This window comes from Trachurus trachurus (assembly GCF_905171665.1).
Source record: "Trachurus trachurus genome assembly, chromosome: 8".
Classification (NCBI taxonomy): Eukaryota; Metazoa; Chordata; class Actinopteri; order Carangiformes; family Carangidae; genus Trachurus; species Trachurus trachurus.
In genome coordinates, this window is record NC_139905.1 from 10279932 (window position 1) to 10295705 (window position 15774).

The 15774-nt window shown below is 39.1% G+C and overlaps 1 protein-coding gene across 1 annotated transcript; it reads left to right on the forward strand.

Annotated features, from left to right (window-relative positions):
* The first annotated feature begins 1715 nt into the window (after positions 1–1715).
* grap2a (GRB2 related adaptor protein 2a) lies at positions 1716–15039 on the forward strand. Its single transcript, XM_083976701.1, has 8 exons — positions 1716–1998; positions 7782–7915; positions 8016–8107; positions 8421–8540; positions 11416–11605; positions 12068–12163; positions 13401–13517; positions 14328–15039. Exons 2-8 carry the CDS (start codon positions 7838–7840, stop codon positions 14505–14507), a joined length of 873 nt encoding a protein of 290 aa, XP_083832827.1. The 5' UTR covers positions 1716–1998; positions 7782–7837; the 3' UTR covers positions 14508–15039.
* Positions 15040–15774: the final 735 nt, after the last annotated feature.

Here is a 15774-nt window from a genome sequence, read left to right on the forward strand (position 1 = left end):
AATATATCGGGGCGTGACATTTAAATTACGCTCGTTTTCAGCCGCCGGATTTATCACCACCACGCCGGTTCTACGCCGAAATCAGCAGCGTACACACTTTTAGTAAATCACACGTGACACTTGGCGTACACTGATATTTACACCAGAATCTACACCAGATCCTGCGCAAGTTTGATAAATGAGGGCCCATGGGAGCTAACACGATACAACTGCCTGGTATGCTACTGAATGCACCACAACATCCTGGGTACAACCACATATTTCTAACCCTTTAAATCTCTCAACCACCAACAACAAACATACAGTAAATCTTCAAATAACTCCACAAAAACATACAAAAAAGGGTGTCTAAAAGCACATTTAGCCACTAATGTTTGTTGTAAATATGACTAGCTGCCAGCAAAATTAGATGCTAAATGTGTTGGAGCAGCCTAGGATAAGTATTTACAGTACAGTATCTCTTGGTTTTATCATCAACACGTTTGTGAGCTGGGGAATGAGAAGCACAAACTTTGCTTCTTTCATGAATTAAGTTGCAGGCCTACCCTGTTAAAAGTTTTTATGCTAGGCCATGCTAGTTGTAGTAGCCTAGTGTTAGTATAATAAGTTAGCAATGGAGTGAGTGAATGTCTGTTCAACAGCAACCATATGACTTGTTTGGTGCTGCTGCCATAATCGGATCCTGATCAGGTAGACATAGTTTTTGGAGAAACTAAAGTATGTTTTAATGTCTCTGTGGGGTTTTCATTTTCATTTTTGTGAGCTAATCGACTAATTAGAACAAACTCTCATTAGCTTCTCTGCAGGTTGGGTTTGGAGCTGCGCCCAAAAATAAATATTAGACTTACCAGTATTAGGCTGTGTCTTCAGCGCCCCCTCCTCCTGCCTGTATTTTGGTCTTTTGCTCTGTTTTGTTATGAACTGGGACGTTTCTGGGTGGAGAGCGAGAGAGTCGGTGTTTTCCCTCCAGCCAATGACGGAGCTCAGGTGAAGCTACATGCAGCAGAGTAGGAGGCTCAGGGCTGCTAGCCGCACTAGCTAGCCTATCTCTGATGCTGCCGAGTCTCTCTCTCTCTCTCTTTCTCAGCAGCAGCAGCAGTCAGGACCTCAAAGAAAAAGAAATATAGTCTGAGTGAAGCGGTGGAGCCACGGACCGATTCCCGACCGTCACCGACACTGGTAACAAGTATTAGGGCCGTTGTAGTGAGCTAGCTCGATGCTAACCTCGGCTAGCGGTAGCGGTTAGCATCCGCTGCTAACACCAGTGTCTTCCCAGCTCACCACAACGGCAGAGGCTCCTGTTGTTGGTGATGGTCGGCTATCGGCCCACGGCTCCAGTGCTTCACTCTGACTGCATTTCAGGAGGCTACACAGTTGAGCCCAAGTGGAGGGGTGCAGTTAGGATGTTTTGTTTACAAACTGCAACGAACAAAACTCCAGACTCTACCTTTAATTTTTTTTTTTTTTAATAATTAATATGAATATGGCATTAATCTTTTCTTTTCATTATAGAGCAATGGAGTGCATACATGTAGGACTATTTCAATTTCATAAAAAAAAAAAAAAACTAGTCATAGTAGATGTTTGATAGAAGTGCTTCAGCTAGTTGCTTGGTTTTATTTTGAAAACCGGATGTGACTGTTCATCACACCCGGCGGTAGCTGTCACTTTGAAGAGAGGCGGTTCTCTGTCTGTCTGTCTGCAGGCTGCATCAACATCGGAGCAGCGACTCGGGGCGCGCACATCTTCCGTCTTCACACACCCTCATCAAGTCTTACAGAGAGCAGCAAAGTAATAACAGCATAGTAATAAATAAAAAAAGAAGTTATTCACCTAGAACCGGGACTTTTATTTGTCGGAGTCATTTTGTGGACTGATGAACATGCCGCTGTGTTCCCACCGCGGAGGGAGAAGAGGTCAGCCTTGAAGTCCACACTGACACAGCAGCTTCAGCAGCAGCAGCAGGAGCTCAGAGGAGGAGGAGGAGGAGGATAGGAGGTAAGTTTAGAGAGAGAGAGATTGTCTGCAGGAAACCAAATCACGCACTAACTAAACTTGGGTGTAAAAAAAGAAAGAAAGAATTATTTTACCCAGCCTGACTCGGCTTCTCTTCCTCTTTCTCTTTCCATCTATTTCTCACTTCTCTATCCTTCTTGTTCATGCTACACACTTTTTGTGTGACTTATAAAAAGTGATTTAAATCATTATAAAGAAAGTTAGAAATTACATTAATTTAGCTTTTTGAATAAGTTAAAGCCAGTTGAATATGCCTGCTCCATAAGTTAGGGCAGTGATACCTCCTATTATCCTGAAATACAAATGAAAACTGGTGAAATCTTAATTGAATCTGAAGCTGTTCTTTGTTGTTTTTATGTTTATCCACTGTATCTTTCTGCTTAATGTGTCTCTTTCATTCCTCAGTTGCATGTTTTTTACTGCCTAATTTTGGGGAAGTGGTTTTAAAAACTGTTGTTCGTGCAGGAGAGAAGGTTAACAGAGGTCAAAAGTTGTAAAGTGTGTTTTCACCTCCATTTGTTCAGTATGTATTTGCATAATATAACTGTAGTTTTAGCGTTAGAGATGCCTCTGCGTGTCTGTCACCGGCTGGCCAGACTGCAGGTTGAGAGGTCAATGACAAATGGTTTGGTCTCTGATGCCAAGAAAGTGAGCGACCTCGTGTTGAGACATCCTCCTCTGCTAACATGTCACACGCCCTGTTGCACCCTGTGGTCGAAGAAAACATGTCGACAAGAGACACTGAGGGATGAGTCGACTGTCGAATATTACTGGAGGATATCAAAATCCTGACCTCACAGAACCTAAGATCAATGATTGATAACTCAGATTATTTGATTGATCACAGCAGCTGGAGCCACAATAGTTGCTCGATGTAAATGCTGTGAATCGTATCCAGTGGTGGAAAGTAAATATTCAAGTTCTCTTAGTTTCTATTTCTGCTCCACTACACTTCATAGGGAACTCTACTTTCTTTTCTGTGTGTGTGCTAAGTGCTAAGATATTGCACAAGTAAAAGAAGTAAATAAAGTATTACTAGTGAAATGAGTTTCATATAATAAATGTATATTATTGTAAAAATCAGAAGTAAAGGTACTCATAACCGTGATCCAGAAATAGCTAGTACATCATGTTTTTTAATCTGTATGCAGATGACCTGATAAAGAGAAGTTTTCAAATATCTTTAGATTTTGGTTGGAAGTACATTAAAGGTTTTTTTTTCAGACATTTCATTAACATAATTGAAACAAATCTGCAATTTGATCAAAGAAAGTCATCATTAGAAGGTCGGACATGTGTCAGCTGTCCACTGGAGAGACGTTTACACTCTCTAAACTTAACAGTTCAAAGTCAGAAGAGGTCAAATTATCTAATATCTGGTGTTAAAAACAAGATATACTTTAGTGTGAGATCAGATAGCCCAGAGAACGGAAACATATTAATGTGTCACAACTTGTTTCTTCTAATTCTCTTTCCCATTAATCACCTTAAATCCACCCTGTAGCGTTAAAGTTACTTTATTAAAGTGGTTGGAACTTGCTACAACAGTAAATCAGTAATCTAATACAGTCATTTGAGATAACAAGTAGTCACAGGGACATTTAGTACTTTTAGTGCTGCTACTCTACATTTAGCTGATAAAAAACATGTATTTGTATGAGCTTAAAGCAGGACGTGTACTTGTAATGGAGTATTTCAGTTTTTAGTCAGTGTGAATACTGAAATGTGAATGTTTTGAAGAGGGATTTGTCCGTTCAGCAGAGATGATGATCCTGTTTGCATAGCACACCTGACAGACTGACAGTCTCTGTTGCACCTGTAAAAACTACCTGTTACACGGATATGACATTTTAAACTGCTTTAATTGTCCAAACATTACCGCAGGGGGGAAATTCAGATTTTACAACAAGAAACTAATCATAAATGTTTAAATTATGAATGAGTTGTTACTGTACATTGCAGTGTTTCCATTTTTTATTTCTAACAACTTCCTTGACTGCTGGTTAAAAATTAAAATGGTTTCAAAGGAGGGAATTGTTCCAGAAAAAGGAGTTAAATCAACAGTCGGAGCAGCTTCTGTATGGAAGTCTGCACACAGTCATGTTCATGATGCAGGTGCGGAAAGATGAAACCCCCCTCGAGTTAAAACAGAGCAGATGCAGCCCTGCAAGCAACACTTCTTACAACTGAAACTGTTGATTGCAGTTGGCTGTTATCACTATTGAAAAAAGGATATGAGCTGATACGAGCTTCTTCTGTTTCCCCTCCGATTAAGTATCTTCAAAATCAGTTAAATATATATAGAAAGACAGTGAACCAGTTTCTCCCACCCTTCTCTGTGATCAAATAGTTTTAAAAATTTGTGTTTTTTTATGGTCAAATGTGACATTTGAGGCCATTTTGGATGGACAAAAATAACATACATTTTTTTTACAGTATGTTGTTACATGCCCTATTTTTCTGTAAATTAAATATAACACTTGTCAGACAGTAAGGCTGAGGCTGTTTTGTAGGTAACTAAGGCAGGAAAACCACTGACTCGCTGTGCTGCTGAAATGCTGACCAGCTTGCTTTCGGAAATATTGTGGTTTTGTCCTAGAGACCTAGACCGTCACAAAAGCCTGAAGTGCTACAGTCGCTTGGCAAGGTGCAAACTTAAAAGAAAACCTTTGAAGACATTTGACATCAAATTTTAAGAGGTTACAGACATAATCAAATATCACACTATCCCCATGTTGTGTCAAAAGTTAGTACCTGTGATTTAAAACTAAACAGACGCATGATTGATTCTTGTTTCAGTACAAAAAACTTCCAGAAACTTGTCTGAACAACTGGAAATAGACTCATGGGATGATGTTGTCGGTACAGTCTTTAATGTCTGGAGCAGTATCTATTGTTTCAAAGGTCTGTCTCAATCTCAAACTCATTCCTGAACCAAACCAAACCAAACCAAACCAAACCACCTGCTACAAGCCATCAATCTGACTGAAAGTGGGGTTCATTCTGACTTAATATGAAACAGTCTGGCTAATTGCTGTCCATGCATGAATGTACAATGGCATCCAGCGCCGCTTTTCCACTTCATAAAGAGTCCTCTTGTTCTCACCATGTAGATAACAACAAATGACATCAGTCATAAGGTGTTGACTCAAGCAGGAGGTGTGAGTTAGATATTAAAGATCAGGGCCTGTATTTTATCCTATAACACTTAGAGTTTCTCCTCAGTAACACCAAAGGTTTCAAGGTTAATTTTTATGGGTTTTAATTTGGTTGTTGAAAGACTGGACTGTCCTGTTGTCGTGTAGCTGTGGTTTGAGTCTGAAAAGATGTCCACTGTCCCCACCACCACACACTCTCCATTAAGACCTACAGTATTAATTATCTATAGACCTCGGACCATACAAGTGTACAGGCAGGATTAAATACAACCTACTTTGATGAGGTGTTTTTTTTTTCTTATCTTGATTTCAATTACCTCTTCTTGTCCGGCACCTTGAAGCTGCTTCATTTCCTTCTAATTGGTGAACAACTACATGGAGATGATATAAATTGTCCTGTGATGTGTGGTCGACATGAATTGATGGGTTTACCGATGTCTCCAAGTTGTCGGCATTGTAAAGTACCTTTGTGGCAAAGTATCAGCCATACCAAACACTTCATTTCGGCACTGATTGGGTTGTATCTTTAAAGTACTGTAATTTAACATGATTTAAGGTTTTCCATGACTCCATGATGTGGAATGACAGCAGCTGTTTTTACAATGATTTGTGATTTGGTCTTAGAACTTGAAGTCTGATATAATTGTTTGCCCCATGGGGGGGTGGGAAGGGATTCTGCAGGGTATTTATCCTGGTACAGTTCAGTTCAAAGATACAAGGTGTAATCTTGCAGCTGCAGAAGGTACTCAAGATAGCTCACCACATCCTTCACTATGTAACCACAAGGTTTTATTCGCATCTGTGGGAAAATAACTAAAAGTTACACCTAGATACAGTTACTACCTACAGTAGCCTACTGCCATTTGTTATAATTCAACATTTGACTCCTGTTTTAGAGGATTAACTCACCGGGGATGGTTTGACCTCTGTATTTCTGTCCTGTTTGTGCACCTCTGGGTAAACTAACAGATGGGGAAGTAGCTTATGTGTCTCTTCCTAATTTAAAAATAGATAACAAATGATTTTTTTTCCAGTTCCTTTCCTCCGTATGTCTATGTCCTTCATCCATGTCCAGTGGCTGCAACTTGACTGAGTCAGGCGAGGCTACGTACTGTATAATTACCAGGAAGTGAAGTATTAATAGTTCAGTGGTGTAACGTACATTATTGATGTTTGTGTGTCAGGTTTATACACTATTATATCTTGTTCCCTTTCATTGTGTCCCACACAGGTGCCTGAAAATGTAAAAACGGTCATGTCAGAAAGTTTTTAAATCATTTCAGTGTCTGTACAATCTCACTTTCACAATCACACTTTCACCGTTGATATTCATACCATGGTCTCATGTCTGTGTATTCAGTTGTTTCTATGTTTTATAGTCTTTGATATAAAAAATGATATAAAATGCTAATCTTCTTCTTCGTATCTTGCTGAAGTACCCACGGTGGGAAAGTGCGAGCAATTTGTTTGTGTCCTGTAATGTACCCACACACAATGCCTTGCTAAGAAATTTTATTTATTAGTTTATGTGCAGAATGTGTCAATCCAAAAATGGAATTATAATGTCTGTCTGTCTGTCTATCTATCTATCTATCTATCTATCTATCTATCTATCTATCTATCTATCTATCTATCTATCTATCTATCTATCTATCTATCTATCTATCTATCTATCTATCTAAAATCAAACTAAAGAGAATTGGGAGCACTTTTGACAATCAATTAATCATTTCAGTCATTTTTTAAAGACCACTATGTGAAATATTGGCTGGTTCGAGCTTCTAACTGTGAGACTTTGCTGCTCATCTTCATCATGTATGATAAGAAATTATATATTTTTGGTTTATTTATTTATTTATTTTTAGGTCTGGTTGGTCTTCATACATTTTCAAATGATTTATTTGTTAATTGAGAAATAATTGGCAGATTCATTACTTGATCATTTAAATCATCATTAGTTGCCGTGCAGATTTTGTCACTCTGAAACCCAACAGTTCAGTTCCCTTGCACAGAAGGCGGAGAACAAGTTTCTGTAGTATTTCCCACCAAAATAACTTAATTGATTATCAAAATCTGACAAATCAATCGATTAACTGATCATCAGCTGTGACTGAATGCATTTACAAACACTAAGCTGATTCTGCATTCTGTATTAGGTTCTGATAAGGTGAAGTTTCGAATTTGGGAAATAAATTCTTGTTTTATTAGGAGCCGACTCGTGGCTCTGAAGGTAAAATATTCCTTTCACTGTTCCGTAAACTGCCACTGTCACTGATTTTTATGAGAACAAAGCTGCGAAAATAACTTTTAGACCTTAAATACGACTGTCGAAAGGTTATCATGCGATCATGTCAATCATAAATGTTCCTTCTGGGGAGTTTTGACATCACTTCCTAAAGAGATAATCTGCTCAAACCACAGCTGGTAAATATCATTCTGAAAACTGTGCAGCTATCTCATGAGCATTTTGACACCCAACTGAGAAAAAGTACTTCTGCTCCTACAGACGTGCACTTGGAGGCACCACGCTGCTTGAGCTGTTTAAAAAACGGAAACAGAAGTTGTGCTGAATTAAATATTCCCATGTTTCTCTTTCTCCCTGTGTAGAAACATTTGCCTTTTCTTCATTTCTGTAAACCTGCCTGACACTTCAGCCGGCGCCGATGGAAGCCAGAGGAAAGTATGATTTCACTGCGACCGCAGACGACGAACTCACCTTCAAAAAGGGCGATATACTTAAGGTCAGGCTCCGTCGATCGAACGACTATTTTCTCACTTTGGCCTCAAGAATATTTTCATTACCATTGTGCAACATCCTGTTGTTTTTCTCCTTCTGAACAGATTTTAAGCCCACAAGATGATTGGTTTAAGGCAGAGATGAACGGACAAGAAGGATTCGTGCCACAAAACTACCTTGAAATGCAAACTCCGAGGTAATTACTGTAATAAACTGTGAGCATGGCAGTGTGTTTGTTAACCTTTTTCTGTTTTGAGAAGATTGTTAAATTGAATGCAGTCGAATCAACGCAGCTTTTTTGTGATTTTGTGTTTCTTACTGTTCAAACAATTTCAAGATCCCAGTGTCGAGATGACAACAGCTGCTCACTTTCTTAAACTCCTGTCAGTCCTGACTTGACAATCAGAATCAAGAAGATTTAGGTCATTTAAAACAAGTTTTATATTTACAATGGGACTATTATGGATGTGAAGTTGAATTGAGTTAAGCATGAGTGTTTGTGCTTCCAGATGGTTTCAGGAGAACGCCACTCGCAACGTTGCAGAGGAGGTGCTGAGGCACAAAGACATTGGAGAGTTTGTGATCCGAGGGTCCCAGAGCTCCCCGGGAGACTTCTCCATCTCTGTCAAGTGAGTAAAAGACCGTCTCCAAAACCAAAAAAAAGTATAAGAACTTCATCGGATCTCCACCATGCTCATCATCTCAGTTCAGCATGACAGCATCTCAGCTCAAAGCGACAGACTTTCAGACCGATTTGTGGTTGGTTCTGGGAAATTTTTGTAACTAAATTCAAGAAATTGAAACATATTTACATGTAATTTCGAGTATTATTTCTTATCTACATGACAGTTTCAGTAAGATTGAAATCCGTTTTAACCAGAAAAAGTAAACCAATATTTCCCCTGTGCGCACATCAATATACATGTAAAATGTGACTCATCATCTCGCTGCCGTCTTCTGGTCTCCGTTCGTGCTGCTGCAAAACTCTGCAAAAACTTCACATATTTACGCCCAAGAGGCAACTGCAGCTGCACTGGTGGAGTAAAGATGGCGGGAAGAGCAGCAGTGAACGAGAGGCTGTGGAAGTGTCGTCCAACATGACGTGAAATAGCAGTTTCTGTGAGTTTGTGAGTTCTTTGCTCCGCTGTCAGCTGTAGTTGGTCAATCAGCGGCTTTTTCCCCAGAGGACAGTTTGACATGTCACAGTGGGGAAAAAACACAGGCCAAAAAAAAAAAAATCTGTGCTGTAGTTAGATCTAAAAATATCTCAGAGCTTGAAATGATCTACAGGAAGAGGCTGACAATTCCTCAGTCAGGAACAGAAACATAAGACTCTGCCTATAACAAGTATTTTTGAAATGCAAGCTGCGATATCTGTCGAAGGGAGTTCAGGTTTAATAATAGGCCCAGACCTGATGTAAGTGTTCCACCATGAGCCAGTAAAACAAGACAATCACTCAGGTGTTCTCATATAAATACGAAGGCGAGCACATGGACAGTCTTTATTGCTGGAAAACACATATCAATGAGCTATGCAGCTGCAGCAGACTGGACTTTCTAAGGCAACTTACTGTAGGCTGCATGCACTGAGGACCACCAGAGAACATTATCATTGACAATTATGTCTTAGTTAACTTTCTTCTTTAAGTATTTTGTAATATTTAGATTTTAAGACACTTTATGCATCTCTTATGTTCAATTCTACATTCATCCAGCAGCTTTATTTAGTTTACTAGTGTAGATTTACATACAAAATAGATCATTTTTAGTTAAATAAAATGATGCAACCAACCAATTATGATAAAACTATATTAGTATAATACTACATTAATACTGGTAACATGTTAATGCATCTGCTACTGACACTTTCAGGGCATTTTGTATGTTATTGCAGAGTATATAATGTGTAGTCAAGACAAAAAAAAAAAAACATAAATGTCAACCGTATGTATTATATCCAGTCCTGACAGTAACTGGACAGGAGTTAATGCTTTCTTGAAAACTGATGTTGTAGTTTTCTGCACTGACCAGCAGAGGACAATCCAGCTGAGGAAACAGTCCAGGGAAACAGGGAGTCACTGGTTCTTCAGTAATAAGCTGGTGGAGGGCAGGCAGGCAGGGGGGGCTTCAGACAGCTGGGCAGAGAGACAGATACCACCCCCACCCACCCCGGTTCTGTGAACATGAAGTTTGAGGAAACCAGTGAGCTTGAATTTGAGGAAGGAGCATCTTCTCCTCTGCTCTTTCGCTGATCACAATCAAATCAAAACTTTCTCGGATGATCGACCGTGCATGTGAAATAACAGGAACCACCCAGCTGTCACGACCAGTTCTCTGTTACACAACTGATAAACAAGCTGTGAAGGAGTTGGTGCTCTCACATCTCACACTTGGACAAAGTTTTTACTTAAAAGCCTAAATCAGAGCGGTGTAAGTCCGATGTATGGATATGCTCAAGGCCGGTCCGATCACTGGTGTCATCCCACTGAAGCAGCTGAGCTAATCACAAGGACAGACAGTAAATTAAAAGATGGCTGTCAAGGAAAATACAGCACAACACATCTGCAGCCAGGTGTGGGTTCAATCCAGTGCTGCCTTGGTTATAACTCCATTGTGTTTCATGTTATCGTCACACCATGGTTTAAATTTGTACTAGCAGCATGTGCACACTGCACAGTTGTGCTTTTCAGGAATAAAATATGAACCACTCCAACCAACCGCCCCGTCTGATGTGTGCAGTACTGTACTTTGGCTATTGTGGAACAGCCGGGGGTGGATATAAAAGAGAACTGGAACATTTTCCTCAAGTAGACTATCGGTACTTAAAATAAATTTAACTAGAAGTTGAGGTAAAATAACTTGTGAAAAGGTTTACTTCCATCTTTCTGTACTCTAATACAAGTGCAAAGTTCAGAGGACATTTTTAAAAAGGGGAAGAGGAGAGGGGGAAAAATGACATATGATAACATTGCTGAATTAAAGAACACCTTTGGGCAATCAGGTTATTAGAAACATTTTGCTACAACTAACACAGTCTCATGCAACAGTTGATTTGTATTTCATTTTGTATCAATTGTGGTAGATAATTTATTTTGAGGAAGTAGTGTGTGTGGTGGTGTTGCAATTCAGTATTATACAGATTATATGGACAAATAATTATGTAACAAAATAATAGAAACATGAGATTTTTTATGTAGCAATATAAGGCTAAATGAATCAAACAATGCAGAATGAAGCAAGATGTAGTTACATACAGAAAGAAAGTAGCAGGTACTGGGCGGTAACTTGAAAAATAAAAATGGTTAAGTTAAGAAATACTCAAGTGTGAGCATGGTTCTTGATTTTTAAAAATACTCCAAAAAGTTCAAGTACACAAAACTTGAAACAAATAAATGAAACACACGTCGATGCCACATTTCCGTCAGTTTCTCGTCATCTTTCAGTTTTCTTGGCGTTTACCGGAGCTGCTTTTAACCTCGTTTGCAACATCTTTCTTTCTTCCAGACATGAGAGTGACGTTCAGCACTTCAAAGTGTTGCGGGACAACAAAGGCCAGTACTTCCTGTGGTCTGAGAAGTTCACTTCCCTAAACAACCTGGTGGAGTTTTACAAGAACACCTCCATCTCGAAGACCAGGGAGATCTACCTCAGTGACGGCTCCTCACCCAGCAGGAATACCTCCGTGGCCCAGTCGGTATGAGACTGCATTACTGTACAAGTATAGAAAACATTTTATTAAAACAGAGGAACCCTTTTCATGTAGATCAACTTCAATTCAAATGATACAAAGTATTAAGCTACAAGGATTCAGCAGCACGGCATATACTGTACATAAGCATACAGGTGTTGAAATGAATGGGAAACCAAAGTCAACTCTCATTCAGACATAGTTCTTATAAATCTAAATTATATTATTACATTGAAGCAGCTAATTTCTGTTTCAGTTATTTCATTTCTTGAAATGATTTATAATTTGCTCATTATATTTACATGAACTGTGGGGGTTTGTTTTCATTTCCTCTATACACATCCTTTGATTTGTGAGCATAAAAATAGAAACGAGTTGCCTTGTTAATTATTTTACGTAGTTCCTGATGCACCTGTTTTGATGTCGCACTGAAACGTTATCTACTTCCTGTATGTTTCCGTCCCAAAGGTGAAGAGGGGAAGTTTGCCTGAACAACATCAATCGGCTTCAGCGATCTCTGTTGCCACACCACGCAGAGCTTCAGACCAGCCTAACAATATACTGGTAAACTCTCATTATGTAACATGTACTGCACACATATCTTTGGTTTGTCCGATGTTCCCCCACTGCCCCGTCAGATCAAACTCTTTGAAACCACCCCCATGTTCCTGTAGTTTGTTTGACTGATCTTGAAACTTGAAACTTGAGTTCGTATTCTGCTGCTAACACATGAAACAGCCACTAACCTAAATACTTTCATCTGTTTATTTATCACTTAACATTACTGGATGAGCTTAAGATTCATCCAGCATTTTAGCTGACTAGTTAGCAATGACTTTTAGATTACAACATTATAATCCATTATTTTTAGCTGGCTATTTAACGTAAACGCATACATTAGTTTTTGCGATTGCTACATAGCCAACGTTAGCATTAACAGCTATTATATATCCAATCTTTCCTATACTTGCCAACATCTTTCTCTGTTACTTATTTTCTTCTACTAAAGTTAGCACACTAATCACCTAGCCTGGTCAGTCTGTCAGTCACTGTCCAGTCTGAAGAGGTGGAGCTAAATCTGAAGGCCTTTGCACACCAAGTCAGTTTTTTTCATACAAAATTGCCGCACATTTAAAAAATAAATTCGACCTCATGTTGTGTCGATCATGTTTATACACTGACTCCAAAACTTGTGTCTTTAGGTTATATTTTCTGCAATTTTTGTCTCTGTAAAAAGCCTTTTTCACCACTCAAATCAGTGTTTGTCGGCTGATCATGGCTGAGCTGCATGTGTGTGTGTGTGTGTGTGTGTGCTGGACATACAGCCACTGGATCAAATTGGATCACGGAAATCGGTTGTCTTCTTTTTAATGTGTTGCTCCAGGAGAGCTAATAATCTATCAAACTGGACCACTGACATGCTGAAATAAACTAGGGAAGTGATCATGATAATTCCCCAGTTCATTTACATGCAGGTTCCTTCGCTCTTGACGTATCCTTATGATTAGATGGACACAATATTTTTTAAGATTTAGATGGATGAGAGAAACACATATGAAAAAACAGACTTGGTGTGCAAAGACGTTAACAATTGAATAACTAATACTTTAAAGCTAACATATAACTATAATCACTTTTTGTCCACATTTTAATAACTATTTCTTTTAGCTAATTGTTTGATAACTAAAATTTCACAACAAGTATTTCTAGCTACCCATTTCAACTGTTGATGTAATAGTTGAACAGAGTTAGTAGAGAGAAATGGTTAAATCGTTAACTGTATTGTTTGTTTTTTTTCCAGAGTAAGAGAGGGGGTCTGGAGGAGCGCGCTCACACCATCGGTCACACGGGCAGAAACAGCCCCGTGAGCTCTGCTTTTCCTCCCCGTCGCACATCCGACACCATGCCTCTGCCTCAGGTCTGTCTGCCACCCCTTCTCCTCCGCTGAGGAGGAAACTGAACTGTCTCTTCTTCTGTGTGTTGGTTGAAGTTGTCAAACTGCCTGTAACTGTCTGCCAAGTCTGTGAAAAATACCTCCCACAAGTTCCCAGAACCACAGGTGGCATCGGTGTTTAGTTCGAGTTTTGGTCTATTAGTCAGACAGTGAAAACCAGGGTAACATTGTGTAACGGAGAAAGGCAACAAATTCCCATGTTTGAAATTGGAAACCAACATTTTATTGTGTTGACCCACAGACTGTAGCATAAAAATTGTTGGCCGACCCCAGTGATTCACTGAGGAAATTTATAACAGAGAATAATGTATAGAAAAGAAAAGAGACGAAAGATACTGTAGACCTACTGAATAACGTATAACCAGACTGGCGATGATTTGAAATACATAATACACTGTAAATTAGTCAGGTAGATATTATACTGAATATGTAAGACTGTAAATTATTTAGACAATCTATACTGTATATAAGAGTAATTACAGACAATACCTTAAGTATTACCTACACAATCTATACAGTATGATGAATCATGCAGTACATAATCCAGAATAACTTTTGAATTTACGTGTTGTCACAGCCTGTATAGGAAAAATAAATGTTTTTGTTATTTAAAAGGCCAAATTAGAAATTAGAGGAAAAAATGAATAAATCAACAAGTCAAATTGATAAAGACAATACCTGAATACCATGAATCATGCAGTTTAAAAAAAAATTAAGATAGATTAAGATAAATATTGGCAGGTATTGATCTGTGTTTGTGGTTTTCCTCCACAGCGGCCGTCCACGGTGCAGGTGAAGGCGATGTACGATTTCATTGCAGAGGAAGGCGACGAACTGGGTTTCTGCGCGGGAGATGTCATCGAGGTGCTGGATCGCTCGGACCCGTCGTGGTGGAGAGGGAAGCTGCGAGGGAAAAACGGCCTGTTTCCTGCCAACTACACAACACCGCTGTGAGGAAACACCGCAGGAGGCGCACTCACTGTGTCTGCACACATTCACAGACTCGCTCTGCAGGTGCAGTGGCCCAGGATGTGTCTTTTTGAACATAAACACTGAGCAGTCGGTGACTCATCTAATCTCTGCATGTTGGCACTTTGGCAACATGCTGGAGCCAAATGACTGTGAGTCATTGAGCCTTGCCATATATATACTATATATTATGTAGAAATATATATGCTGCCAGCACGGAGTTCATTCAGGTTTTATTGAACACGCTTTGTCTCAGTTCTTCACAACAGATCAGACACATCCACATGTTTTTTTTTTTTTTTTACTGGCACATGGGAACAGTTGAGGAATGTTTTATCGCCGTTATTAGGATGTTACAAGTCTTGTCTTCAGCCAGTCTGCTCATTAATCTCCTGTTTCTGCTCTACTTTTGATTTATTCCGTTTTTTTCCACTATACTATGTTTTATACCACAAAAAAAAGTTTTGTATGAAAAACATCAGTAGACTTACCAAAAAATGTAAACGCTTTACATAGACATGTGCACACAGACATGCAAATAAAATTACTTTTTATCACTGACTTCATGTTTAAAATCTTATGTTAATTCTGGACGATGAAGTCTCACCCGGGACTTTTGGAAGAACTTCCTGTTTTTATTTTTTGCCATAATATTTTTGCTTCCTACAGGCTTCAGTGGATTCTTTTATTCTGACTTTTCCATGGAAGTCTAAATATGCTCATGAAGGGAAGGAAGGAACCACTAATCGGATCATCCAGCTGCAATAGTTGCACCTACAATAAAAGAAGTATGAAGACAGTGGCCTTCAAAATAAAAGCCACACCAATATAAGGCCTACTAGTTAATCCAGTGGGAGTTAAATGAAAAATACTTTATTATTCATGAGTGTCTAGTTTCCTAGAAAGAGTTTCCATTCATGAGGGAGGCAAAATATCATAAACACCTACTGTATGGATTTTACAAAACCCCAGTACAAATGATATTGTCAACAAAAACAGCATAGATGGTGTGTTAATACAGAAAACCTGTGTTGCATTGCATTGGCTGTCAAGATACATAATAAAGTGGACAACATGTGCACTTACTGAACAGTACTTAGCTACAGAAGTTGTCATTTTTTCAATCCCTAATTTTTGTCTCGTCGTTAGCAGCATCCTCTTCTCTATGGCAACCTGGTGTACAGTATATGAGCTGGAGGATTTCTGCAGGTAATTTCTGGTGAAAAGTGTGTGGCTTAAAGTGGGAAGGATG